This window comes from Chlamydomonas reinhardtii, chromosome 1, assembly GCF_000002595.2.
Source record: "Chlamydomonas reinhardtii strain CC-503 cw92 mt+ chromosome 1, whole genome shotgun sequence".
In the NCBI taxonomy this organism is placed as follows: Eukaryota; Viridiplantae; Chlorophyta; class Chlorophyceae; order Chlamydomonadales; family Chlamydomonadaceae; genus Chlamydomonas; species Chlamydomonas reinhardtii.
In genome coordinates this window covers 3,445,649-3,470,863 of record NC_057004.1, presented here as the reverse complement: position 1 = coordinate 3,470,863, position 25,215 = coordinate 3,445,649, and the positions used below count along the sequence as shown (strand labels likewise).

The window sequence follows — 25,215 nt, the reverse complement described above, 5'->3', positions numbered from 1 at the left end:
TGAAGGACAGGAACATCCCGCGGGTCGCGCCACAATTCGGGCCTTGACATAATGAATCGCCGCTCGCATTGGCGCTTGCTTCGGACTCCAGATGCTCCACATCGCACGTCTGCACATTCGTGCCCTGGCTTCTACACTTTGCCATCCTGCTTGGCGGCAACACGCCCTGAGTGAAGCCCGCCGCCTGCCCTCGTCCCTCCTGCTTCTTCCCCTCCCCACGCCTCCCTCCTGCTCCTCTCCCCTCCCCAGGCACCCTCGGCCCGTCCTGCTCCACAGGGCTGCTGCCCCCTTGCTCTCCCATCCCGCCGACTTCGCCCACGCCTGCTCCTGCCGCCGCCGCCGCCGCCCACCACCACCTCTCCCCAGCCCCTCTTCACCACGGCTCCAGCTCCTCGTCGCCGTCCGCCGCGGGGTCGTCTCCCACGTACTTGGCCCCAAAGGTGGCGTCATATGCGATGTAGCGCTCCACCTCACAGTCCGCCACACTGCGCTTCTGCGCCTTGCACGCCATCTGCAGGGTGCACACCCGGGGTTAGGCAGCCAGGCACGTCAGCGTGTAGCTCTGGCCCCGACCCACATGCGATCGCATTCACCCAACCCGCCCAGTCATCTACCCTCCCCACCCTTCCCACCGCCTATTTCCCCATATCCATTCCCCTCTTCCCCCTCACCACCACCCATCCATCGCCCCGTGGCCCACACACGGCCCGCCTCTCCCCGTAGTGGCAGCTTTTTTGTGATCACAAACAACACACTCCTTCCCTAGTGCCTTCCTAACACAGACACACACACACACACACACACACACACACACACACACACACACACACACACACACACACACACACATGTCCCGCCCACCTGAAAGTCCCGCAGCGTCACGGGCCGCAGCTCCGAGGCTGCCACGTTGGTCACGTTGCCGCGCTGCCGGAACAGGTCGCGCACCGGGCCCTGGCAGGCCTCCTGGATCAGGTTCTTCATGTCACTGCCGCTGTAGCCGGCAGTGCGCTCCACCACCTTGTCCAAGTCCACGGGCGTCAGGCAGTGGGAGATGTCGGCTGCGATGCGCGGGCGCGGCGGTGGGGGCGGTGATTGGCGGTCGTGGCGGGGGGGGAGAATGGTTGGGGCGGCAAGTGAGGTGAGATGCGGCAGGGTGTGGTAGGTGTCAGGTACCCAATGGTTGTGGCATGATGTGCAGTGGGCTAAGGACCGCCACACGACTGCAGGCGCCCAGGCACTCAGCATCGGCGGGCTCACATCCGGCTCGGAAGGCACGCGACAGCATCTGGCGCCGCGCGGCCTCGCAGGGCAGCGGAATGTAGAGCTGCTTGGGCATGCGCCTGCGGGGGATTCGGTCAGCGCGGGCACAAGATTGAAGGCCGGGCGCACTGTCTAGCACCGACTGATGCCGGGAGCGGCATGCGGCACGCCCGCTAAAGACATGGAGCGCCGTCAGTCGGGCCCCGCGGCCCCCGTCCTGCCCCAATCCAGCTCGCACCTGCGCGCCGCCTCGTCCAGCTCCTCCGGCCGGTTGGTGGCGCCGATGAGCAAGATGCGCTCGGCGTCCTTGGAGGGGTCGCAGCCCTCCAGCTCGATCAGCATCTGCGTCTTCAGCCGCCGGCTGGCCTCGTGCTCGCCTGGTTGGGGTCGGGTGAGATGACACGCAGGGGTGCGTGGCGGGGGGTACATTCATGACTAGTTAAGGGCGGGATTCAGCTCGGAGCAGACGGAGTCACACAGGGTGGGCAGGTAGGTGGTGGCGGGTGCACAGATGCAAAGAGAACCGGGTGGCGCGTGTGACAGCGAAACATGGGCGGGATCCGCACCTTCGGACTTGCGCGCGGAGATGAGCGAGTCTATCTCGTCTATGAAGATGACGGAGGGACTCAGCAGCCCAGCCAGCGCGAACAGCGCCCGCACCTGCACAGCACGGCATTGCACGGGGCGTCGGGCTGTGTCAGGCCCAGGCACGTGCTGTAGCAGATGTCCACACTGCTGACCCTTCCGCGTTTCCCCGCCCACCAGGGGTCTGTGTGCTTTCCCGCCACAGACGTTCCCGGCCCGCTCCCAGAGGCATGCACCGTGGGTAAACGGCAACACGACCAACTCATCTGCGCTCCGCCCCTCCCGCCGCTCACCATGCGCTCGCCCTCGCCGATCCACTTGCTAGTGAGCGAGGAGGCGGAGATGGAGAAGAAGGTTGCGCAGATGTTGGCCGCCACTGCCTTGCCAATCAGCGTCTTGCCGGTGCCGGGTGGACCGAACAGCAGCAACCCGCGCGGCGGCGCCCGCGCACCCTGCGGCGGCAGTTGGGCGCTAGCTCAGCCTCCTCATACAGGCGCACCGGCCTTGCGCCGTGCGCCCCAACCGCCGCATCGCACACCACCCTCTCAGCAGCATGCACCCGCGGCCACCCCCTTAACCTCCTCCTGACCTGCGCCTGGAAATGCCCGCGTCCCACCCGCACCCGCACCCCCACCGTGAACAGCTGCGGGTTGAGCATGGGCCACACCACCATCTCCTGCACCAGCCGCTTGGCCGCGTCCTGGCCCGCGATGTCGTCCCACGTGATGCCGCCGCAGCTGTCCGTCACCTCGTTGAACACGTGCTCCACGATCTTGGGGTCCAGCTGCGCCAGCTTGGGCGGCAGCACTAACCCGCCCTCCCCGTCGAAACCTGCAGCGGTTGCGGTTGTGGATGCCGATGGCGCGGTGGCGCTGCGAGCAGGCGTGCTTCTGGCTCCAGAGGCACTGCCGGTTGAGAGCAGCCCTGCGCCTCCGCACCCAGCAGCAGGCCCGCACCTCGGCACAGCCGCCAGGACTTCACCGTTGCACAGCACCTCGGGCCCACCCGCCCCGCCAAGCGGTGCTGGCCCGGCCTTGCTACCCTCCACCACATCACCCCTGGACCCGGCACTCACTGAGCAGCCCGCGCTCTGACAGCATGTCCAGGAGCTTGGCAGGGTAGGGGCTCTCCACGCCGCCCTCGCCGCCTGCCCCGCCGCCGGCACCGCCCCCAGCCCCGTTGCCGCCGCCGTTCATACCCTCCACGGCCTTGGCCACGAACGGCGGCACGAAGCCACGCACACTGGAGCCGCCGCCGCCCGGGCCCGTCTTCTGCGCCTTCTGGGGCCGCATCAGGCCAGTGCGCGGCGCCTGCGCACGTGTGTGCAAGTTTGGTCAGGAAAAGCACAAGAGGACAAGGTCAATGTGCACATGTGTATAGGAGCTTGCAGACTTGCAAGGATGGCCATGAGCGTGCGTCTCGGTTCAGGTACAACACGCCAAACCAGAACCCAGCACAGACAACCTCCGCTACCATCTGCATTCGCATTCGCATTTACGCATTTCAAAGACGCTGCACGCTCACGGGGCGATGCTCAGCTCGCGGACACCGAACATGTGCCCCTGCACCCTCTGGGGCGCTGCTCAGTCAAACGCCGCACCCGCGGGCAGCAGTCGCGGCGCCACCGCACCTGATTGACAAAGGCTGGCGGCGGCTGGCCCTTGCGTGCGCAGTCCGCCACCAGCTGGCTCTTAGCAGTGCGGAAGCCGCCCAGGCCGCATCCGCCCGCATTGCCCGCGCCGGCTGCCCCGAAGCCACCACCGGCCCCGCCTCCGTCTGCGTCGTCGGGTGGGCCCAAGGCATCCAGCGCGCCGCGTTTCCCGGGGGCCCAGCGGGACGGCGCCGTGCCCACCTGCGGCCCCGCGGCCCCGCCCGGCCCCATCGCCAAGCCTGATTGCCAGCCTGACGCTCCGCGTCCGCCTCCGTCTGCAGCAGCACGGCACAGGACGCGGCATGGGCAATACATCCCGAAGTGCTTGCCACGGTTTGCCGGCGTTTGTGGCCAGTGGCCACGTGCGCACGCAGGTAGCCACTCGGACCTGAACGCAACTTTGCCGGCGTAACTGGCTCAATACACAGAGTTCTGTTGCGCTCTCTGGAGCGCACACACGCGCACATACCTGGTTGCTGTGTCGAGTTTGACGACCCCGGTCCTGGCCCTGCGCCGCCCAGCTGCTGCGTCAGATGCGGGCCCGGCCCCTGCAGCCCTGCCAGGGCAGGCGGCCGTGGGCCTGGTCGGCTGGGGCCTTGTGGCCCTGGCGGGCGCATGCCACCTGCCGGTGCGAAGCCCTGCGCCCCAGAAGACCATAACCCAGACATCAGGCGCTACGTGATGCAGAGCGCGTTGCAGTCAAGGCACACGGTCGGCGTGCCGGCTCAAGAGCAAACTTACTGGTTGGCTTCCGCTCCCGGTGTTGAAGGCTGTTGCTGCTGCTGCCGCCGCGGCTGTAGCTGCTGCCGCCGCACGTTGTGCCGCGAGCTGCTGCTGGCTACTGTGGTAGTCCAGCAGTGCTGTATGAGCCTGCACGCCGACACAAGTATTACTATTACGGTGACCATTGCGGCATGCCTCTTTTCTTTCTCCTTCACACCGACCAAACACAGCGCCTTCCACCTTCCACTCCTTCACAGGCACAACATCACCAGCAGCACAGGCCTCTTATCCATCGGCCGCTCAAGCCTCAAGCCCCACAGCCTCTTGCCTTTATGGACGCGTCTCTGGCAGCCACGGTGACCTCCGTCAGGTCCGCCAGTGCCGAGGCTTTCAGCATCGCGGTCGACACATCCAGCTGCGCGGCGCAAAGCGAGTACAGGGCGGGGGAGCGCGCATGCAAAGCAGCAAGAGATTGTGTACGGTATGCTTACACCCAGTCGATAATCGAAATCTGAGGCACATCATTCTGGACCTTGCGTACATCTGTACAGTTTGGGTCGCAGCGGTGCGGGGCTCACCTCAGCCAGGGCTCCGGCTTGGATGCAGAAGTCCGGCTCTGCGCCCGCCGCGTTCGTGAAGCTCGCCCATAGCCGCTCACGGCGGGACGGCGCGCCCGCGTCCAGCATGGCATCCGCTGCCTCATGTGTGCGGTCTGATTGGGGCACGCCAGCTGCCGCGAGGAAGCATTTCATCTGGGTTGAGCACGGGCGACGAGTAGGGCTCAGGGGTGCGCGAGCAGTCTCGGGTCCAGAGTGGAGGAGAGCAAAGGCCCCGCCCGCGGATTTTCATCTAGACCTCCGGTGCCTGCCAGTTACCTGCAAAGCCTTGTGCTGCTGCGCATCGGACCCGAGAGGCAGGGCATCGGCGCTAAAATGCAGCGCGCGCAGCTGCAGGAGAACGTCCATCTCGGCTGTCTCTGCCTGGCTCACGTCAAAGAGGTTAGGCTGATATGATACATTACACCGTATGCGCGCTATGTGTGTTGCTTGCGTAAGCGACACGGCCCCAAGCAATGTTTGGGGTTTTTGTGTTCAATCCGGTTAAATTGGAAAATTGCGAAGGGCTTCGGACAAAGGCAGTCGCTACTGTGGCAGTTACCTTAGGCCGTAGTATTTCATGTAAAGCAACACAACTAGAGAACAGAGCTACCAGAATGGATTTCTTGCGATACAGTCGCTATTGCCTTTCGGGAAATTGCAAATAGCCATTGGAATAGTCGTCAATCCTTTCACAAATTTACTGACTGTCAATTGAGGACGGATGTTGAAAATGACTAGTGAACAAGTGGACAAGCACAGCTTTTAATGTCGTGGCCAGGGCCTACGACTCGATTGCCCCCACCGGGGCCCCCGCCTGAGGATGTCGGCTTTTTACAAGTGAGGAAGAGCGCGGGTCAAGGGTCCACTGGGTCAGCGGTGGTCTTCGGGTTGCCTTGTCATTTGGGGTTTATTCTGCATGTGCTTTGACGTTTGATTTAATCACGGTCCAAGCAAGAGGTTGCGGAAAACTGCGAGTGACATTTGCACCGACTTCGAGCGTGGCAGGGCCGGCAAATACTCTCAACACCGCTCAGCTCGGCGCCCAGCAAGCTCAGCTCATATGAGCAGTTTACAGCGGTGTTCGGGTACTCGTCCGAGGACTACCAGCACCTTGCACACCACCACCACGGCACGCCGGGCAGCGAAGCCACCGGCGGGGTGCTGGCTGCCTCGGCGAGCGGCGCTGCCTCGCCCATGGGCGGCGCCAGGCGGGCGGGCTCGGTGTCGCCGATGAGGCACACGCCGGCGGGCAGCCAGGCGGATGAGGTGCCGTCGCCAATGACGCTGCATGCGGCGCACCCGCACTCCACGCTGGGGTACCGCGCCAAGCGCCGCGGCGAGCACGACCTGAACCCGGCGCAGCAGCGCGCGTTCCAGTTCCGCGGGGCCATCAACAAAGGGACAAGTGAGAGCCACTGCGCAGGGCAGGGGTGGCGGGGCGGGATGGCGCAGGGGTTGGGCATGGGCCCGTGGTGCTGGGGCCTGGGCAAGGGCTGCAAAGCAGCTGCGACAGGGCCTGGATGCGCAGGAGCGTAGCGGGCGTGCCCCGCAAGGCCGCAACTCATGCTGGGTGGGCACTTGGTGTCGGCAGCGGACCGGAGCCCGTAGAGCTGCTGGTGTCTGTGCGCCTGTGGTGGACGTCGGGCGGGGGTGGCTCTTGGGGACTGCGATCATCGAGGGCGGATGTCGAAGGCCGTTTGGCGGCCAGCGACCTCCGCAGTCAGCTCGCTCGCGTGATTGGGCTGTGGATGTGGCTGTGGGACTTCTCGGCGAAAGCGCGAAGGGGTCTTGTCTTGCCTTGAGCAATAGCCGGTACCGGCTGACGCGTGTCTGTCTGTTGCTCTGTATGACATTCGTGACCTGCCTGCCCCCGCAGTCAATTTGCAGCCGGACCTGACGCCGGGCTCGATCTTGGAGTCAGCAGCAGGTGAGGCGCGTTGGCCGCCGCGTGACAGCAAAGGAGGCAGTGAAACCGCCGTTATACATGTGGGGGTTGGAAGGGGAAGGGCCGAGTGCTGGGGGCGCGTTCGGGGGTGGTGTGTGCCCGGGCCAAGCGGTGCTCCCGTGCTGCCGTGCCGTTGTTGCCGTGCGCCCCCAGGCTACCAGCTGCCGCCCACGGCGCCGGCGCCGACCCTGAGCCCCGCCTTGCTGGATGGTGAGCGTGCGCCGCCGGGTGGAGGATCTGAGGGGGGCGCCGTGCGCCATGTACCGTGCGAGGATGGGGGATGCCGGGCTGGGGCTGGGGATGGCGGGGCACAGGCTCTTGTGGGGTAGGGAAGGTGAGGACCTGTGGAGGCGGTATGGGCTATAGGGCAGAAGCAGGACGCAGAAGGGCTGGAGGCCGACGTCACCATGCAGCTGGGTGCTGCTCTGACACGTCCGCTGCTGCGTCTTGCCTTGCCACACCTCACCTCACGGCGCCAGGCCTCAAGCCGCCTGTGCTGGGGACCACCACGGAGCCCAACCAGCTGGGCACCATGGTGATGCAGAAGGTGCGGCAGGACACGTGTACATGTGTGTATGTGTGTGTGTGTGTGTGTGTGTGTGTGTATCGCTGGTCCCGGCTACGGCGGCCTGTACAGATGCATGGGCCGTGGGCACTGGGCAGCGGGCAGCGGGCAGCACACATAGCTGCTGCCTGTGGGTCGCGGTCGCCTGTGCACCCCGCACATGTGCCTGCTCCTCCCTATGTCTCCACGTCTGCCTTCCTCCCCACCACGCCTCCTCCTCGTACCGACCCGTCTTGCCTACAGGACCTGAAGCCCTTCAGCAGCAGCACGCGCCTGCCGCATCAGGCCGGCGCGGCCGACACGGGCTCGGGCGGCGGCGGCCTCATGGTGCCGCCGGTGGACATCAGCATGGCGGACGCCTACACATACAACGTAAGACTTCAAGTTGCGCTGCTTTTATGTTGAGGCCAAGACTTCTCTTGCGTCATGCTGGCTTCGCCTGGGTGCCTAGCTGCCTAGTTGTCAAGCTCCCGGCTTGCATAGGGTTGCGGTCATGGTGAGCTTGACCGCCGCCGCCGTGCGTTGCGCGCGCTGCTGTGGACAGGTGCCTCCGGACGTCCGCACGGGCGAGGACGCGGTGCGGCTGTTCAGCAGCTCCGCCGCCAAGGCCGGACTCATCATCTACTGCAACATCAACCCCGCCTCCGCCGGCGCGCACGGCGGCGGCGGCGGCGGCGGCACCGGCTCGGAGCGCAGCGGCTCCAGCCTTCTGCAGGCCTTCGCCGCCAGCGCCGGCAGCATTGGCTCCTTGGGCGGCCCGCCAGGAGGCGGCGAGTACAACCCCTACGACCTGCTGGTGGTGGACCGCAGCCGTGTGGATCCGCGCCACCACTACCTGCTGACGCAGTCGGGCGTGACGCAGATGCTGGGCGGGCACGCGCAGGAGCTGCAGCCCTTCCACGCCTGGCAGCGCGAGCGCGACATGTTCACCATTCTGCGCAAGCTGGTGTTCTTCAAACACAACTACATGTTCCAGGTAAGATGAGAACGCGAGTGAAGCACGCAGGAGTGAGTATGTACTGGGGGCACGCAAAAGAGGTAGGTGGGTGTGCGAAGGATGAAGAGGGATGTGGTGTGGGCTGCGTGTGGTGTTGGCAGCGGATGAGTCGCAGCTGACATATAATATATGTCCTGTGAACCTGGTGCGCGCCAGGCTTTCTGGCAATGGCGGGAGGCTGTGCGCGTGCTCAAGTTCCGCGCGCGGCAGCGCACCCTGGCGCGGCAGCTGCTGGTGCTGAGCCCCACGTTCCACAAGCCGCTGCTGAACGTGCGGCGCATGACGTTGGCGGTCAGCTGCGACACCAACGGCACCTGGCGTAAAAACAGCGACGGCCGGTGGGTGGAGCAGGAGGCGGAGCTGGTCGTGCCGGCGGCGGTGCCGCCACGCCTGGCGGCGCAGCAGCAACAGCAGCAGGCGGCGGGTGGGACTGGCGGCCACGGGGCAGGGCACCTGCTTCCCGCCGCCCAGGACTCGAGCTCCTCGGTGTCTATGTCAGGCAACGACGGCGGCGGCGCAGCCGCCGGCTCGGGTGCTGCCTCAGCAGCGGGTGCTGCTAGCGGCGCGACAACACCGGCGCGCCGCGGCGGCGCCGCCAGCAGCACTCCTGAGCCGGCGCCTGTCGACTTGGACCTTGCGCCGCCCACGCCGCTGCCGCCGGAGCGGCTGCCCGAGAGCGGGCTGCCGTTCCAGCTGGGGTACGTTGGCACGGTGCAGGACACGTACACGCTGTCGGACTTCAAGCGCATGCGCGAGGAGCAGCGCGGCGCCGTCAACAGCGCGCTGCAGGACATGGTGGCCTACGTGCGCGCGCAGGTGCGTGCATGTGTGTGTGTAAATGTGTGTGTGTGCGGGGGGGGGGTTGCAATTTCCTGCCCGAACTATTCCGAACCCAATGGGGGCTGGGAGCACCGGGGCGCGCTGAATGTGTGTGTATGTGTTTGTGTTTGTGTGTGTGTGTGTGTGTGTGTGTGTGTGTGTGTGTGTGTGTGTGTGTCCGTGAAGGGGGCAAGGGGCTCGGGACTGGGGTTCACTTCATCCTTCCCAGCAAGCGCCAAGAGAAACAAACTTGCATGGGTTGGGTGTAGTAAATGCCGAGCCCCAATCCACCAAGGAGAGGTGAAGGGAGGCAGGCTTGCAGCAGGCATCACGCGGTTGCTCGGCCGCAGGGTCCACGACGCTGCGGCATCGTACGGTGGCGTGCCAAAGCCCAGACCCGTCCCCTCACCCTCGCCCTCACCCTGCTGCCCGCAGATTCAAGTTGTGGGTCAGGCGGTGCAGACCAACCTGGCCAAGGCGCAGGCGGCGGTGGCCAAGCCCTCACGCACGGCCGCGCGGCAACAGCGCTTCGAAGGCACAGGTGCGCCGCCCCAGGCCCCCGATTGCTTCCGGCTGCAGAGTTTCGACTGCATCCATCTACGTCCCCTGCCGCCCAGGATGCAACCTGCCCCACCTTGCCTGACCCAACCTGCCCCGCCACACTTCACCACAACACAACCGCCGCAACCCGTTGCCAACCCGATCCCCCCCATCCCAACCCCGGCTGTCCCGCCCTGCGCACAGACGGCGGCTGGCGCGGCAAGTCCATCGCGCAGACGCGGCGCGACGCCGAGCAGCGGCACCGCGACCTGGGCGAGGCCGTGCACGCGGCCCAGCAGCTGCTGCGCTTCATCCAGCTGTCCGACATGCTGGTGCTGGGCCAGCTGGCCGAGCTGGCGCGACTGGCGGTGCTGCTTTGCGTGTGCCAGATGGAGGCGCCGCGCAAGGCCGGGCTGTACATGGTGACGGGCACGGTGGAGGACCCCAACGCGCCCGGGCGGGAGGGCATCGGCTCCATCTCGCTGGCGGGCGGCGGCGGCGCGCGCGGCGGGCTGGGCGGCTGGAGCCGCGCGCCCACCTTTGCCAGCGTCGCCATGGCGGCGGCGGGCGGCACGCTGCGGCGGCGGTCCATGTTCGGCGCGGGCGGGATGGGCGGGTTGGGCCTGCCGCGGCCGGGGTCACAAGGGCCCGGCTCCACGACGGGGGATGGCGCCTTGTCGCCGAGGACGGCGCGTGGCGGCGGGGCGGACGACGATGACGACCGCAGCGATGCGGGCAGCGAGGTGTCGGGCGTGCCGGCGCCGGCGCCGCTGTTTGTGTTCAGCCCCGGCAGCGAGGAGCTGTCGGCGGCGGTGGCCAACCTGCCGCGGGAGATTGTGCACGTGGTGATGCTGTCGGCGTCCGCGCTGATCAGCTACCCAGAGGTGGGGCGTGGGGCGTCGGAGGTGGGGCGTGGGGTTGGGGGTGGGGCATGGGACGCCTTGTGTGTGTGTGTATGCGTGTGTGCGCGTGTGCGTGCGTGTGTTGTGTATTGTGTGTGTAGCCGTTCATGGAGAACGGAAGGATAAAGCACGGGCTGGAGCCGGGCGGAGTAGGCGGTGTCCTGACACTGCTGCCCTGGCTGGCTTGCTGGTCTGTGTCGTCCAAGCCGGCCTGCCGCAGCGCTTGTCCTCGGGCTGCATGGCGGTGTGGTGCATGGCCACCTGGTAGTCGTTCAGCAGCAACACCTGTCATAATCCTCATATGGCACACCGCCCATGCTCCGACCCAACAGGTGCGGCAGCTGCTGGGCGAGATCGCGCAGAAGGGCATCCCCATGCCGCCCGCCGTGGTCAGCAGCCACCCGCGCGACGGCGGCGGCGGCGGCGGCGGCGGCGGCGGCCTGCGTGTGGCCTCGGGCTTCCACGCCGAGGTGCTGCGGGCGGCCGTGGACGTGCGGGGCATGATGACTCGGCTGCAGGTGTCGCTGCTGAACGACTACCAGGCGGCCATGCACCACACCGCCATGCAGCCCTACGTGGGCCACGAGGCGGTGTGGGGCGTGGTCAGCAGGTTCTCGCAGGAGGCCTACAGGTGGGGGCGGGCGGGTGGTGGTGGTGGGGGGGGCAGGGGCAGGGGCAGCACACGTGCGTGGCAGGGCCCTGCGTGACCTTGGGGAGCAGCATTTACATGCTTCAGAGAGCGGCGTTTCTGAGCGCCCATTGCAGCGCTAACCTGTGTGTTGGAGCTGGTGCGACATTAGAGTCGTAATGAAGATGCGGTAACGGTGCCCTGACCGTATGTGGAAACACCGCCACCTGCAGGAGCGCGGGCATGACGCCGGAGCAGCTGCATGCGGACCTGTCCGCCGCGGGCGCCTGGCTGGGCGAGATGACGGGCGCGCGCGTGTCTGTGATTGTGGGGCTCGTGGCGCTGGACATGTCGGGGCTGCAGCGGGTGGCGCTGCCCGCAATACAGAAGGCGCACAGGTGCGCACGGCGTGTGCATTATGGTAGATGAGCCGTGCGCATGTTTGCTCAGGACACGTGTATGTGTGTTTGCTTGTCAGGGGCAGGATATGAGGACATGGGCATGCGTGGGTCTGGAACCTGTCCCTGGCCGCCGGCATGCCGCATCCCCTTCCACCGTAACCCCCAATCTGACATTGCCGCCCGCCCCTCCTCCACTCCACCTCCACTCCACCTCTGCTCCCACGCCCATCCCAAACCCCACACCGCGCCCACTCCCACACACACACCCTGCCCCCCTTACTACTTAGCTTCTCCTTTATAACCATACACGCAACCCCACCCCACCCCGCAGCGGCATCATGTCGCTCCTGGGCGGGCTGCTGGTGTCGCAGTGCCGCCAGCTCACCGGCAAGCTGGCCGAGTTCGTGTCCTCGCTGGTGGCTCGGCCCAGCCAGCTGCCCGACTTCGTCGCCTACGTGGAGGTCATATGGCCGCACCTGGACCCCATGAGCGCCGCTCGCCAGGCCATCGCCAGCGACTTGGAGCACCTGTCGCGCCTGCACGTGATATACGACCAGTCCGCGCCCAACGCGCGGCCCGGCAGCCCCACGCTGTACCACCCGCTGTACGGCGCGGCCACGTTTGCGCACGGCGAGTCGTCGGATGAGGAGCAGGAGGAGGAGCACACGGTCACGGGCGGCGGCGGTGAGGGGCAGCAGCAGGCGCCGGCGCCGCCCCAGCCGCCGTCGCTGCGCAAGGTGCGCGGCGCGTGGGAGGCGCTGCAGCTGGCGGTGGGGCGCTACACGGACGAGGCGCGCGCGGCGGCGGACTACTTCCAGAACGCGGCGGGGCTGATGGTCACCCACCTCAAGACGTCGCTCATAGAGGTGCGTGAGGGCGAGGATGGGAAAGGATTAATGGAGTGGGTGGATGGAGTGGGTGGATGGCGGCTGCTGCTGTTTTGCTACCGCGCCGGACCTTCAGTGCACTTTCGGCTACACAGCATGCTCTGACACGCAACACCTTTGGCCTTTGACCAACCCTGACGCGCTCCTCCTCGCCTCTCTCTCTCCGTGTGTGCAGTCCGGCAACGCGCTGCACGGCATCCTGTCGCAGCTGCGCACTGGCATCTCCACCGACCCCACCGCCGCCGCGCCCGAGGTCGCCTCCCACCTGGAGGCGCTGGGCGCGGGCCTGCGCACCCTGGCCGCCGCCGTGGAGCAGCACAGCAGCTGGGCGCGGCTGCTGACGCACCCCTCCACCACCGGCCTGGTGGCGGGGCTGGAGACGCAGCTGGCGGCGGCGCAGGCGGTGCTGCTGGCGCGGCGGTCGCTGTGGGAGGTGGTGTCGGGCTGGCGCCGCTTCCTGGACCGGCTGTACGCGCTGCCGTGCATCGACGAGGACCGCGCCAAGCTCATGTCGGAGCTGCAGGAGCACGTGGGCAGGGTCAAGACGCACGCCAGCCGCATCACGGTGCGGCCGCCAGGGCATGATCCGCGACATGTGTCTATTGTTGTTGCGGCTTGGTGGTCGGGGCTCGGGGCTGGGACTCCAGCGGGCTAGGGTTACACTCGTTCAGCCGCGTTGACGGAGCGCCCGGGGAGTGGTGGTCACGCTTGACGCCACATGCGCGCGCCCATCGTGCTGATGGTGCCGCACCCTCGCCCATCCCTCTTACTCCCGCCGCCTCGCAGTCACTGCACACGGAGGACGACCTGACCAGCACCAAGACCGTCACGCCGGCGGAGCAGAAGCTGGGCGCGCACCTGGCGCTGCTGGTCAAGTCCTGGCAGGTGCGTGCCGCGTGCGTGTAGGAGGTCCCCATGCGCTTCCCCATGTGTAGGAAGGGGTTCGGAGCCGGAGCTTGTTGGCTGTGCAACACATGCCCTGTGCTCTGAAGGCTGCGTCACGTCCTGGCGTATGCACAGCCCTGTCTGACAAGCTCTGTCCCTGACGCTTGACGCCCTTTCCTCGCCGGCACCTCCGCACCCGCACCCCGCTTCCCCACACCCGCACAGGGCATCCTGCCGCTGGCGCAGCAGCTGGTTCACCCCGCCGTCAAGCCGCGCCACCTGCGCACACTGCTGACCTGGCTGGCCGCACACCAGCAGGCCGCAACCAACACGCCGCCGACCACAGCCGGGGGGCCCGCAGGGTCTGGCGCCGCCGCCTCGGCCGGCGGCGCCGCCTCCGGCTCGCCGCTGGCTCCGGATCCTTTCCTTGTGCCGCTGACGCACGTGCGCGAGGACGATGGCCTGGTGGCGGAGGCGGCGGGGCGGACGTCACTGGCTCAGCTGGTCACCACCTGCGCGGAGTCGCCCAACACCAAGGAGCTGGTGTCGCGCATCACACAGGTGGGCGGCAGAGCGGGCTCGGCACGGGCGGGGCGGGGCCGCTTGCGGAGGCGCACTGTAGCTGCTTCATGAAGGACCTGGTTTTCCTATGCCTGCGGACACAGACTTCTACAGACTTCCTAAGATCTTGTCCTAAAACTGTTTCATATTATGTCAGGTTGCTTTGAGTGAGGCCCAGCTGGTGACGTGGCTGGCGTCCATCACGGAGCGGCTGCAGGCGCTGCCGCTCACCTACAGCGCGGCGCGCAGCTGGGGCTCCTTCACCCCCACCAACCTGGCCGAGGTGCTGGCGGCGGTGGGCGCGCTGGCGGCGGAGCTGGCGGCGGCGGGGCGCAGCCCCTACGCCGGCGGCGTGCTGCGCGAGCTGGAGCGCTCAGAGCAGCTGCTGGGCGGCGTGCAGCGCAGCCTGCAGGTGCGGCGGGCTTACAATGGAAATGGGGAAGGAGAAGATGCGCACATGCTTCCTTCTTCATGCTAGGTTTCGTTCGTGCAACTCGCTTGGGCGCGCCCCATGGCCTGCACCTGCCCGCTTGACTGGAGCGGCGGTAAACCTTTGCCCTTGCCTTTGCGTACACGTGTGTGTGTGCCGCGTGCCACCGCAGGACGCCGCCTCGTGCCTGGACTCGTGGATCTACCTGTGCCAGCTGTTGCAGAACCCCGCGGTGGCGGAGCGCGCCCCCGACGCCGCCGCCTCGCTGGAGGTCCTCAGCGCCACGTGGCGCAAGCTCAACATGGCGGCCATGGAGCAGACCAGCCTCACCGCCGCGGCGGTGGCGCTGCAGGTGCGGGCTGGCAGCCGGTGTGTTGTCTGTGCTGTGCCTAACCGCGCTGAGACGTGCTGGCCGGACGTCACGGCTACCGCCGCCTTAGGCAACTGCTGGCCGCAGGGAAGCGGACGCCGCATCCTAGATCCAAGCTCTCGTTCTATTCCTGCGTGACGTTCGTGTCCTCCATGGTCCTCACATGTTACTGCTGGCGTGCTAAAGTTTGCTTCCGCACACGTGCAGGACTGCCGTGTGCTGCTGGCGGGCTTCGACGCGGTGCGGCGCGGCGTGACGGCGGCGGTGCTGCCGGCGCTGCGCGAGGCCTACCCCCGGCTGTGGCTGGCGGGTGACGAGGTGGTGCTGGAGGCGCTGGCGGCGGGCCCAGACGTGGAGGCGCTGCCGCCCGCACTGCTGGACTGCCTGTTCAACGGCGTCACCGGGCTGCAGCTGCTGGCGAGGGAGCCCGTCGACGTGAGTGCTGCGGGTGCTGGTGCTGGTGCTGGTGCTGGTGCTGATGCTAGCCCCAGCTGGAGCGGGGCATGGCTGGGGCTAGGGGCTGGTTTACGAACAGATGTTGTGAATGGACACGTTTCTGACCTTGTGATGTGCTTCATCGTATCCCGCAGGACGGTCCCGCTCCGCCGCCAGCCGTCTCGGCTGTGCTGGCGGCATCGGGCGAGGTTTGCGCCCTGCGGCAGCCGCTGCCGCTGCCGCCGCCCTCGGGCGCCAGCGGCGCACTGCGTCTGGAGTCCTGGCTGCCGGCGCTGGAGGCGTCGCTGCGCGAGGCGCTGGTGGGCGGCACGCGCGACTGCGTGGCGGCGCTGGGGCACATGAGCGCGGAGACCTGGGTGGGCTCCTTTCCCAGCCAGGCGGTCATGCTGGTGGACGCGGTGGTGTGGACGCAGAGCGTCACCTCCACACTCGAGCGCGCCGCCACCGGCGAGCGCTCCGCGCTGCGCAACCTGCTGGACCAATCCGTGCTGCGGCTGGAGACCATGGCGAGGCAGCTGCGCGGCGCCATGCTGGCGGCGCCGCCGGGCGCGTGGGGCGCGTCGGCCGCCGCCGCGGCGGCGGCGAGGGGCGGCGGAGGCGGCGTGCCGGGGCGGCAGGTGGAGGACCTGCCCGGGCGCGCCGCCGCGGCGGCGCTGACGGCGGCGGGCGCGAGCACAGTGGCGCTACAGGGCGGCATGCGGGGCGGCGCGGGCACCGGCGGCGGCGATGAGAGCATGGTGCTGGAGTTGGACCTGGTGCCCATCGGCGGCTCGCAACCGTCCGCACCGGCAGTCATGCAGTCGCCTACGCGTGTGATCTCGTCTGGGAGCAGCGCCGCACAGCAGCCCCCGCGCCTGCCGCCATTCCTCCTGGCAGCGGCGGCCAACACCGCCGCGGCGGCGGCCTCAGCGGCTGCCACGGCGGCCGCGGCCGTGCCGTCGGGGCCTGGCAGCTCCATCTCCAGCGGCGGTGACGCTGGGGTGCTGGGGCTAGACACGGGTGTTCTGGTGCCCGCCTGCACCTCGCCCTACATGCGGCCCCGCCGCTCGGCCGTGTTTGCTGACGGCCTGGGCTCGCTGCTCGCTGGAGGCGACGCATCCGGTGGCGGAGGCGGGGGCGGTGGTGGCTCCGCCGGTGGCACGGGCATGGGCGCGGTCGCCGGCGGGATGGGCTCGGCGCCGTCGGACCCGGTGCTGCTGACGCGGCAGACGCTGCGCGGCATGGAGCGGCTGCTGGCGGCAGGCATCTGCCACCGACAGGTACGAATGGGGTGTTTGTCTTCACCGTTCACATCAAGCAATTGTGGAACTGGGGCTTGCACCGGCATGGCTGACGGGGCCGCTGCGCATGACGCTTGTACGGCTTGCTTTCCCCGCGGTCAGGCACGAGAGCTTTCGGTTGCTCACGTGCACCCGGCCAGCTTTAATTACGCATGCATGCTCCTGCACCTGCCGGCAGGTGGTGGAAGAGCTCATTGGCGCGGACGTGCCGGGGCCGGACTCGTTCGAGTGGCAGCGCAACGTGCGGCACTACTGGGAGCCGGACCAGGGGCTGGTGGAGGTGGCGCTGGCGACCTCACGCCACGAGTACGGGTACGAGTACGACGGCACGGCGCAGGTGCGTGCGTGCGTGCGTTCGGGCGCACATGGAATTAGAGACGTAGGCACATGCATGTCACATTGCTGGTGCATGTCACACTGCGGGTAACAGCAAGCTGGGCAAGTCGGTGATCCCGCCTCTTGGCATCCACGCAGTGGCAAAGCCGCATACGACACCGTATTACTGGTAGTAGGCTACAGTAGCAGACGTTAACGTCTTCTCGCTGCTATGCTTGTGTGTTATGCCGTGACGGCGTGTGACCTTTAAAACCCAAAAAAGACTCAAAACCCTAAAACTCAACAGGACACGGTGGAGATGGTGCTGCCCATGTCGGTGCCGTCGCTGTTGGCGGCGGTCAGCGCGCTGCAGGCGTCGCCGGTGGTGTCACTGGCGCGAGGTGAGCAAGACCGCTCCTTGCGCCTTGCCACTCCCACGCTACCCATGACCCCCAGACTAGCACCTCCTAGCGCAAACCCGACACCGCTGTGTGGCTGCCGTGACCACAGAAACCCCTCCTCGGTTCCGTCCTCACGTGCCCTCAACCCCGGCCCTCCTCCCGCTCCTGCCGCCCCCTGGCTGCAGCCGACGGCGCCTGCAGCCCCGTGAGCGCCGTGCGCTCGCTGTGCGGACTGCTGGGCCGCCTGCACGTGCACGCGCAGCTGGACCCCGCCACCACGCCCGCCGCCCTGGGCCGCGCGCTGGCCACCGCCGTGTCCCTCAACGCCTGGATGTCCGTGGAGGGGCTGGAGCTGGTGGGGTTGGCGGCGCTGTCGGCGCTGGGCGAGATGCTGCACGGCCTGCTGCACGCCGCCATCACCCGCGCCAGCCACGTCCAACTGGCAGGCGAGTCCGTGCCTTCGCCGTGGGCCTTCGGCGGCGCCGGGCTCGGCACCACCACAGCGGGTGCGGAAGCGATGCACACAGCGGCCAACGGCAACCACGCCAGCACTGCGCCGGCGTCACCACCCGCAAAGACCGCGGGCGGAGGTCGCAGCCCGCCGGGCCAACATCACCATCACCACCACCATCACCACCCGAAAGGCCAGAGCCCCGCATCGGGGCCGCGCATGGTCAAGGCCACGCCCGGTGTGTTCCTGTCGCTGCCCATGGCGGCCTACCTGCCCGTGTCGCACGACGCCGCGCCGCCCGCCTTCGAAGCGGCGCCGGTTGCCGCCGCCAGCACCGCTGCCGCCGTGGCGTTCCTGACGGAGGCGGTGCACCGCTCCGGGCCCTTCCCGCACGAGCTGTGCGAGCTGGCGCGCCGTGCCGGCCGCTGCGTTGCGCTGCACACGTCCGACCTGTCAGTGGCACTGGAGGCGGGGCTGCGTTGCGCCGGGCTGCGCGACGCGCCCGAGGCAGGCCGCGCCGTGGGCAGCTGGTTCCGCCTGGCGGCGGTGCAGCTGGGCGCGCCGCCGCAGCTGCGCCTGGACGCGGTCACGGTGCGCGGCATGCTGACCTACATCCAGCGCGTGTGGATGCTGGCGGGGGCTGGCAGTGCAGGCGAGGGAGGCGCGGGTACGGGCGCGGGTGCGGGTGCGGGTGCGGGCGCGGGCGTGGGCTCGGCGCGTGTGAGCGGCATGGGCAGCGGTAGCGGCGGCGGCGCGGCGCAGGGCGCCGCCGCTGCCTCGAGCGCCGGCCGGGTTGGTGGCAGCGCCTTGGACGCGGTGGATGCAGCGATGCGCGCGGTGGTGCTGCCGGCCGCTGACCCAGAGGACCTGCCGGCACTGACGCGGCTGTTGGACCAGGTCATCGGCTTCGCGCAGCGCACCTCGGCGCCGCCGCCCGACGCCGCCGCCGGCAGCGGCGGCCCCGGCGTGAGCACGCCCGCCGGGTCCAGCCGCTCTACGCCGCAGCTGAGCCTACCCATGACGCCCGGCCTCATGGGCCCAGCCGGCGGCAGCGCGGGCGGGGCGGCGGGCGGCGCGGGCTCGGGCGTGTTTAACGTGCGGGAAGCGCTGCAGGCGGTGCTGGTCATGGCCAAGGAGGCGCATGCCGCGGCCGCAGCCGACCCCTCGCCGCGGCCCGCCCGCCTGGGCCGCACGCCGCCCTCGCTCCCGGGTGGCGGCTCCACCGCCACCAGCCGTGTCGAGCCGGGCTCGGCGGTGTCCTCTCCGGCCCGCAAGACGCGCGCCTCGATGGCGGCGGCGGCCGCCGCCAACGCCTCAGCTGCAGCCGCCGGGCCGCCCGGCACACCGCTGGTGCTGCCGCACTCGGCTATGGCGTCGCCGCCGGACGCCATCCCTGCGCCGCAGCCGGCCTGGTTCCCGGCGCTGGCGCACCTGGCCTTCGCCTCCGCGCCCGCGCTTGTGGGCGCCGCCGCCGCCATCCACGATGCGCTGCTGGGCTCGCGCGCCGTGCTGCTGGTGGGCGCGCCCGGCGCCGGCAAGAGCTCGGCCTGGCGCGCGCTGGTGGCGGCCACGCACGGCCCCGAGGCGCTCCAGTCGCCGGACGCGGTGCTCCATCTCTTCCCCGAGGCGCTGTACCCCGCGGCCCGCGCCGGCTTCCAGCTGGGGCCGGGTGTGGACGAGGACGCGCCGCACCTGGCCGATTGCGGCGGCGGCGGCGCCGGGCCGGACGGCCGGGCGCCGACGGATTGGCTGCTCCGGCGGCTGGAGGGCGTGCGGCGCTGGGCGCTGCGGCGGCGGCCGGAGGGCGCGAGCGTGCAGAGCGGCAGCGCGGCGGTGGTGGGCGTGGCGCCGCGCTGGGTGGTGCTGGACGGGCCGCTGGGCACGCCCGCGGCCGACGTGATGGCGTCGCTGCTGCTGATGGGTGCCGGCGGCCGGGGGGCCGGCGGCGCGGGCGGCACGGGTGGCGGCAAGGTGCTGCCCAGCGGCAGCACGGTGGCGGCGCCATCGGATGCGGCGCATGTGCTGTGGGAGACGAGCAGCCTTGCGGGCGCCTCGCCGGCGCTTCTGTCAGCGGTGCCCGTGGTGCACGTGCCCGGCTCCGGCGCGGCGGCGGGCGGGGGCCTGTGGGACGCTGAGGCGGCGTTGTCGGCGGCGGTGCGCGCGGTCATCAAGCAACAGGGCATGGTGAGTGGATTGCACACGTGTGTGTGAGCATCATCCATATCTAAGGTTTCACATGCTCTCACGTCTTTCAAAAATCTGCATGCTTTTGGCTGCCTTGGACACCTTGCCTGGCCACTCCTCTTATTGACTGCTCACGTGTGTCTTGCAGACCGCCATGATTGCGCCGCGCTTCATCCGGCGGGTGGTCGCGCTGCTGTCGGGTGCGCTGACGGGCGCGGAGGCGGTGCTGCGGCGCGGCCGTGAGCGTGTGCGCGGCAGCCACGGCGCGCCGGCCGGCCTGGCGCTGGCGTCTGCCCTGGCGGCGCTGTTCACCGAGGTGGTGCGCACGCTGGACGTACCCTGCGATGCGCTGTGGGCGGAGAAGGTGCGCGCGCCGCATGTGAAGCTGGGCGGGGTTGCGTCGCCACCAGGGTTTACGAGCAGTTGTCGTGGCTCTGCTGGTGTACTTCACTATGTGACGCCAGAACACTCTTCCAATCTCATTCCCTGTCCTGCAAATGTGTGTGTGCATGTGTGTGTGTGTGTGTGTGTGTGCGTCACGCCAGTCGGCCGACCTGGAGCTGGCGCTGGCCCGCTGCGGCGTGTTCTGCAGCTACTGGGTGCTGGCGGGCCAGGCGCTGGGCGCGGGGCAGCGCGGCGCTGTGGAGGCAGCGGTGCGCGACGCGGCCCTGGCGGCGGAGCTGCCCATGGCGCTGCCGCTGGGCGGCTCGCTGGCGGCGTGGCTGGTGGCACCGCGCCGCGGCAACTGGGTGCCCTGGGCTGCCACGCTGCCCAGCGTCGCCACGGACCGGCCCGGCGCCGTCATCTCGGCGGCCAACCTGATGCCGGCGCCCGCCATGGCAGCGGCGTCAGGCGGCGCCGCTGACGGCGCGGACGAGCGCCTGGCGGCGCTGTGCGCCCCACCTGCGTTCCATTACTTCCGCGATGTGCGCGGCGGCGCGGGCTGCCTGGCGCTGTTTGTGCCGTCGGCGGCCTCGCAGGCGCTGGAGTACGCGACGCAGCTGGCGCTGCAGGCGGGGCTGCAGCCGGTGCTTCTGGGACCGCCCGGCAGCGGCCGCCGCACACTGCTGGCGCACCTGCTCGCCACGGTGCCCATGCACCAGTTGCAGACGCTGGTGGCGGTGGCGCCGGCGGGCGCCGGTGGCGGCGCGGCGGGCGGCTTCTCGCCGGCGGCGCTGCAGGCGGCGCTAATGTGGCACCTTGCGCCCGGGGCGGCGGCCTCATTGCGGCCGGCGCCCGGGCACCGGCTGGTGGTGGTGGTGGAGGACCTGAACGCGGCGGCCGTGGGCGGCGCGGGCGAGGGGCGGCATGCCGGAGAGCTGGCGGCGGCGGCACAGGAGGTGGGCGGCGGCGCGGCTGCGGCCGTGGTGGCTGCCGGCGGCGCGGCGGCGGCAGGGTTGGGTGCGCCTGGCGCTGCCGCGGCGGGCTGTGAGGTGGAGGTACCCAGCCCGGGCCTGGAGTGGCTACGTCAAGTGCTCGACACACGCTCTGTGCGTGACGCGGCGTCCGGCGTGAAGCTGGCCGTCCGCGGCACCTCGTTCGCCTTCACGTCCACGCCGCACGCGCTCCTCAATGGCACGGACCAGGTCAGCGGCCGGCTGTGGCGCCACATGCTGCAGCTGCACATCGACGCCGCCGCGCGCAGCGGCGACGCCGGCTTCGCCACCGTGCCCGTCGCCGGCCCGGCCGCGGTGCCGCCGGCTCTGGGCCCGGGCGGCGGGCTGGTGAGCATCTTCAGCCGGCCCGCGGTGTCGCTGGCGCTGGCGCAGCACACGCTCGCGCACCTGGTCACGTGCGGCGTGACGGAGGCGATGGCCATGCCGCTGCCGCCCGCCGCGGCGGTGCTGGCGGCGACGCTGGAGGCGGTGTCCCGCGACGTGGCTGCGCTGACGGCGTCCGGCCTGACGCCCTCGCTCTGGCACTTCGACACCGCCGCCATGCGCGGCGTGGTGAAGCGCCTGTGCGCCGCCGTCGCGGTCGCCAACGGCCTCACGCACGGGCTGCTGCCGCAGCTAACGGCCAGCGGCGCCACTGCCGGCGTCGCGGCAGTGCCGCTGATGGGCGGCCCCAACCTGATGGCCGGCGACGCCGGGCGGCACACGCAGGCCAGCCAGCGCTGGTCGCTGCGGGACGTGGTGCAGCGGCTGGCGTTTGAGGTGGGGCGCGCGGTGATGGGGCACGTGCCGGTGGCGGCAGGCCGCGAGGCGCTGGCCAAGGTGCTGGTGGGCACGCTGGGTCGACATCTGGGGCCGCTGATGTCCGGCCGACTGGAGGCGGCGCTGGCGGCGGCGCGGGACGTGCTGTACGCGCCGCCGCCGGTGCCCGCCACAATCCTCTCGTCCAGCCCCACGAAAGACGCCGGCGCCGCGGCAGCGGCGGCAGCGGCGGCGGTAGTCGACACCTGGTCGGGCTTCGTGGGCCGCAAGCCCTCTGACCTGACCACCCTGCGTATTAGCTTGGCGGGCCGCATGCCGCCGCGTGAGATCAGCGCGCTGCTGGCGGCGCTGCTGGGCTCCCTGCCGCCGCATGACGACCCCACGGCGGCGGACGAGGCCGACGGCGGCAACGCGCTGCTGGCGGCGCTGGTGTGGCCGGCGGCGGCGGGCGGCCCGGGCGGAGGCGGCGGAGGCGCGCTGCGCTCGGGGCTGGCGGGCAACTCGCGGCGTCTGAGCGGCTCTGGGGCCCTGGCGCTGTTGCCGGCGGCGTCGATCGGCGGCGCCGCAGGTGCTGGCGGCGAGAATGGCGCTGCTGCAGGCGCGGCTGCCGCTGGGGCGGGCAATGGCGGGTACGGCCCCGCTCCTGGCGCGGCGACGTGGCTGGTGCACCGGCCTCTGTCGCTGCCTGACCTTGCGCAGCTGGTGCGGGCGCTGCTGGCGGAGCGGTCCGAGCAGGCGCAGCACCACCACCACGCGCGGCCCCGCAGCCAGCCCGACGCCGCCGCCGCCATGTCTGCCTCGGGCGCTGCGCCGCCCACCACGACGCCTGCCGGCACAGCCGCCGCCGCCGCGTCCACGGGGACGGGCGCCTCTGCCGCCTCGCTGCCGCAGTGCAACCTGGGGCCGCTGGCGCTGGCGCTGCTGGAGGACGCGGGCGAGCACTGGGGCTACGGCGAGATGGTCCGGCCCGCCGCCGCAGCCCTGTTTGAGGGCTACTTCAGTGGCGGCCACGTGGCCATCGTGGGCGCGAACACGCACATGTGCGAGGAGGCTGCCTGCCTGGCGGCTCTGGCCGCCGGCGCGCACCTCACCCGCCTCGACCGGCCGCTGCCGCCGCGCTCCAACGGCAGCGCGCCGGGCCATCGGCCGGCCGAGTACGCCCTGCGCGGCGCGCTGGCGGCTCGGCTACAGCAGGTGGTGGCGGCGATGGCGGCCGGCGGCGCTGCCGCAGGGTCCGTGCGGCCCTACTCCCAGGCGATGGCGGTGGCGGCGGGCGGCTTCAGCGCCCCGGGCGTGCCCTTCATCGGCCCCGGGCCCACGGACCCTTCCACGCTGGTGGCGACGCGGTCCGCGGCTGCCGCCACGCTCCCAGGTGTCGGCGGCGTTTCAATGCCGGGCGCTGGCGGCACCGCCAGCGGCGGCGTGGGCACAGGCACAGAGGCGGGCGGCGGTGTGTGGGCGGCTGGCGACGTGCGGCCCGCCACACGGGACCGGCCCAAGCCCGTCAGCGGGCTGCACGTCATCCTGCTCACAGACGGAATGCTGCAGGTGAGTCTTGTTGTTTGGTGGTGGGTGGTTTTCGTGCCGCACAAGTATGGGGATACAAGCAGGCGTGCTTACCGCCCCCCATGCGGCCATGCTAATGCGCCCTTCACGCCCACCAACATCCAACAACACACGCGCGTGCCAATGTGCCCATGCCCCCCTCCCGCCCGCAGGACGACCCCACCCTGGAGCTGCTGCAGGCGCTGCTGCTGCGGCCCGCCTCGCTGCCCTACCTGGTGCGCGAGCTGGCGGAGGGCTCCGGCCTGCCCCACCTCAAGGGTCTGGAGCCGCCGGTCCTCGACGCCGACCTGTCCACGCTGGCTCAGACCGGCGCCTGGGTGGCCGCATCCATGGACGGAGCCGGCGGCGGCACGGCCAGCGGCGGCCTGGAGGCCAACAGCGCCACGCCCACCATCGCGATGGCGGGCGGGTTGGCCACGGGCAGGAGCATCTTGAGCCGCCTGTTCGCGCCCGGCTCGCCCACGCGGCGCGGCGGGCCGGCGGGCTCGGGGCGCAGCGGCGGCGGCGGGCCGGGAGAGGTACTGCTGCGCAGCGCCGCCACCGCTGGCGCCAGTCGCAACCTGGGCGCGGCCAGTGCCAGCGGCAGCGCACATGACGCGGGCGAGGAGGGCGGCGCCGGCACCGGCGCGGGCTCGGGCGTGGGCGGGCTGACCACCATCCCGCCGATGCGTTCGGAGGCCGACCCCGCAGCCTACTCCGCGGCGCGGGTGATGGAGCTGCGCAGCGCCGAGGTGGCGCGCGCGGAGCTGGAGGTGGCGGCGGCGGGGCGGCTGGTGCGCGGGCTGCGCTTCGTGCTGTCAGCCGGCGGTGCCACGTGGGCGCGGCTGCGCGGGCGCTACCCGGCTCTGGCGGCGGCGCTGACGGTCATGTGCGCGGCCGAACCCACGGTGCAGGACCAGCAGGCCAGGTGAGGGTGCCCACTAATAATACCGTAATGCCGTTAGCTGCGCCGCCTGGTGTTGCTGTTGGTGCCGTCACTCTTGTCCCTTATCCTTGCGGCTCAAGGGGACAACAAGCAGGGCAGGTTGCTATGCGCCCACTTGCTATTTCGGCCGCTTCTGAAGATCGTTTGGCCCTGCCCTGCACCCGCAACCTCGCGACCTCGCCCCGCTGCACCTGTAGCTGCGCCGAGGCGCTGTGCCGCGTGGCGCCCCACGTGGCCGACAACTCCATCCCGCAGCACCCGCACGTCGACTACACGCTGGAACTGCCGCCGGACGCCGAGCCCTCCGCCGCCGCCACCACCGCGGCCGCCGCACCCAGCGAGCTGCTGTCACCCTCCCGGAAGAACCTTACGCCGCCCAAGGCAGCCGGCTCCGACGCCGGGCCGGCGCTGCCGACCCGCTCGGGCTCGCCGGACCGACGACTGGCAGCGGCGGCCAGCCGTGGCATGCGGCGCAGCACCACGCTGACAGACCGCATGGCGCAGGTGCTGCCGCAGCGGCCGGAGACGGCGGCGGAGGAGTCGGCGGCGGTGGCGACGCTGCGGACGCGGGCGGCGGAGGACGCGGCGCTGCTGCGGGGAGTGGGCGAGGTGGCGGTGGCCATCCACGGCCAGGCGCAGGAGCTGCTGCGGCAAATGGGGCTGCTGGTGGATGGCGTGTCGCTGCCGCTGTCCAAGGTGGGGGCCTGGCGTTAGTGCGTGCGCGGGCTTCATC

At 70.0% G+C, this 25,215-nt stretch overlaps 2 protein-coding genes across 2 annotated transcripts in view; one reads left to right on the top strand and one right to left on the bottom strand.

The window, feature by feature from the left end:
- Positions 1 to 35: 35 nt before the first annotated feature.
- Positions 36 to 5,377, bottom strand: CHLRE_01g022000v5 (uncharacterized protein). Its single transcript, XM_001689470.2, has 14 exons — positions 5,095 to 5,377; positions 4,798 to 4,971; positions 4,548 to 4,634; positions 4,238 to 4,366; positions 3,966 to 4,134; positions 3,476 to 3,771; positions 2,921 to 3,155; positions 2,480 to 2,676; positions 2,139 to 2,297; positions 1,827 to 1,920; positions 1,499 to 1,637; positions 1,258 to 1,340; positions 862 to 1,058; positions 36 to 511 (listed from the first exon to the last, which is right to left on the bottom strand). Exons 2-14 carry the CDS (start codon positions 4,969 to 4,971, stop codon positions 374 to 376), a joined length of 2,097 nt encoding a protein of 698 aa, XP_001689522.2. The 5' UTR covers positions 5,095 to 5,377; the 3' UTR covers positions 36 to 373.
- Positions 5,378 to 5,497: 120 nt separating this feature from the next.
- The window catches only part of CHLRE_01g021950v5 (uncharacterized protein), a 30,669-nt gene continuing 10,951 nt past the window's right edge, over positions 5,498 to 25,215 (top strand). The window contains exons 1-27 of the mRNA XM_043058489.1: positions 5,498 to 5,655; positions 5,824 to 6,223; positions 6,695 to 6,745; positions 6,917 to 6,973; positions 7,243 to 7,310; positions 7,572 to 7,700; positions 7,873 to 8,304; positions 8,482 to 9,141; positions 9,580 to 9,685; positions 9,889 to 10,568; positions 10,919 to 11,217; positions 11,448 to 11,612; positions 11,947 to 12,481; positions 12,678 to 13,067; positions 13,289 to 13,387; positions 13,613 to 13,948; positions 14,106 to 14,360; positions 14,551 to 14,730; positions 14,956 to 15,183; positions 15,339 to 16,463; positions 16,663 to 16,821; positions 17,107 to 17,200; positions 17,386 to 19,835; positions 19,984 to 20,199; positions 20,381 to 23,539; positions 23,710 to 24,464; positions 24,680 to 25,178. Coding sequence (XP_042928403.1) covers positions 5,584 to 5,655; positions 5,824 to 6,223; positions 6,695 to 6,745; positions 6,917 to 6,973; positions 7,243 to 7,310; positions 7,572 to 7,700; positions 7,873 to 8,304; positions 8,482 to 9,141; positions 9,580 to 9,685; positions 9,889 to 10,568; positions 10,919 to 11,217; positions 11,448 to 11,612; positions 11,947 to 12,481; positions 12,678 to 13,067; positions 13,289 to 13,387; positions 13,613 to 13,948; positions 14,106 to 14,360; positions 14,551 to 14,730; positions 14,956 to 15,183; positions 15,339 to 16,463; positions 16,663 to 16,821; positions 17,107 to 17,200; positions 17,386 to 19,835; positions 19,984 to 20,199; positions 20,381 to 23,539; positions 23,710 to 24,464; positions 24,680 to 25,178 — 13,599 coding nt within the window. The 5' untranslated portion in view covers positions 5,498 to 5,583. The remainder of the gene's footprint in view (positions 5,656 to 5,823; positions 6,224 to 6,694; positions 6,746 to 6,916; positions 6,974 to 7,242; positions 7,311 to 7,571; positions 7,701 to 7,872; positions 8,305 to 8,481; positions 9,142 to 9,579; positions 9,686 to 9,888; positions 10,569 to 10,918; positions 11,218 to 11,447; positions 11,613 to 11,946; positions 12,482 to 12,677; positions 13,068 to 13,288; positions 13,388 to 13,612; positions 13,949 to 14,105; positions 14,361 to 14,550; positions 14,731 to 14,955; positions 15,184 to 15,338; positions 16,464 to 16,662; positions 16,822 to 17,106; positions 17,201 to 17,385; positions 19,836 to 19,983; positions 20,200 to 20,380; positions 23,540 to 23,709; positions 24,465 to 24,679; positions 25,179 to 25,215) is intronic.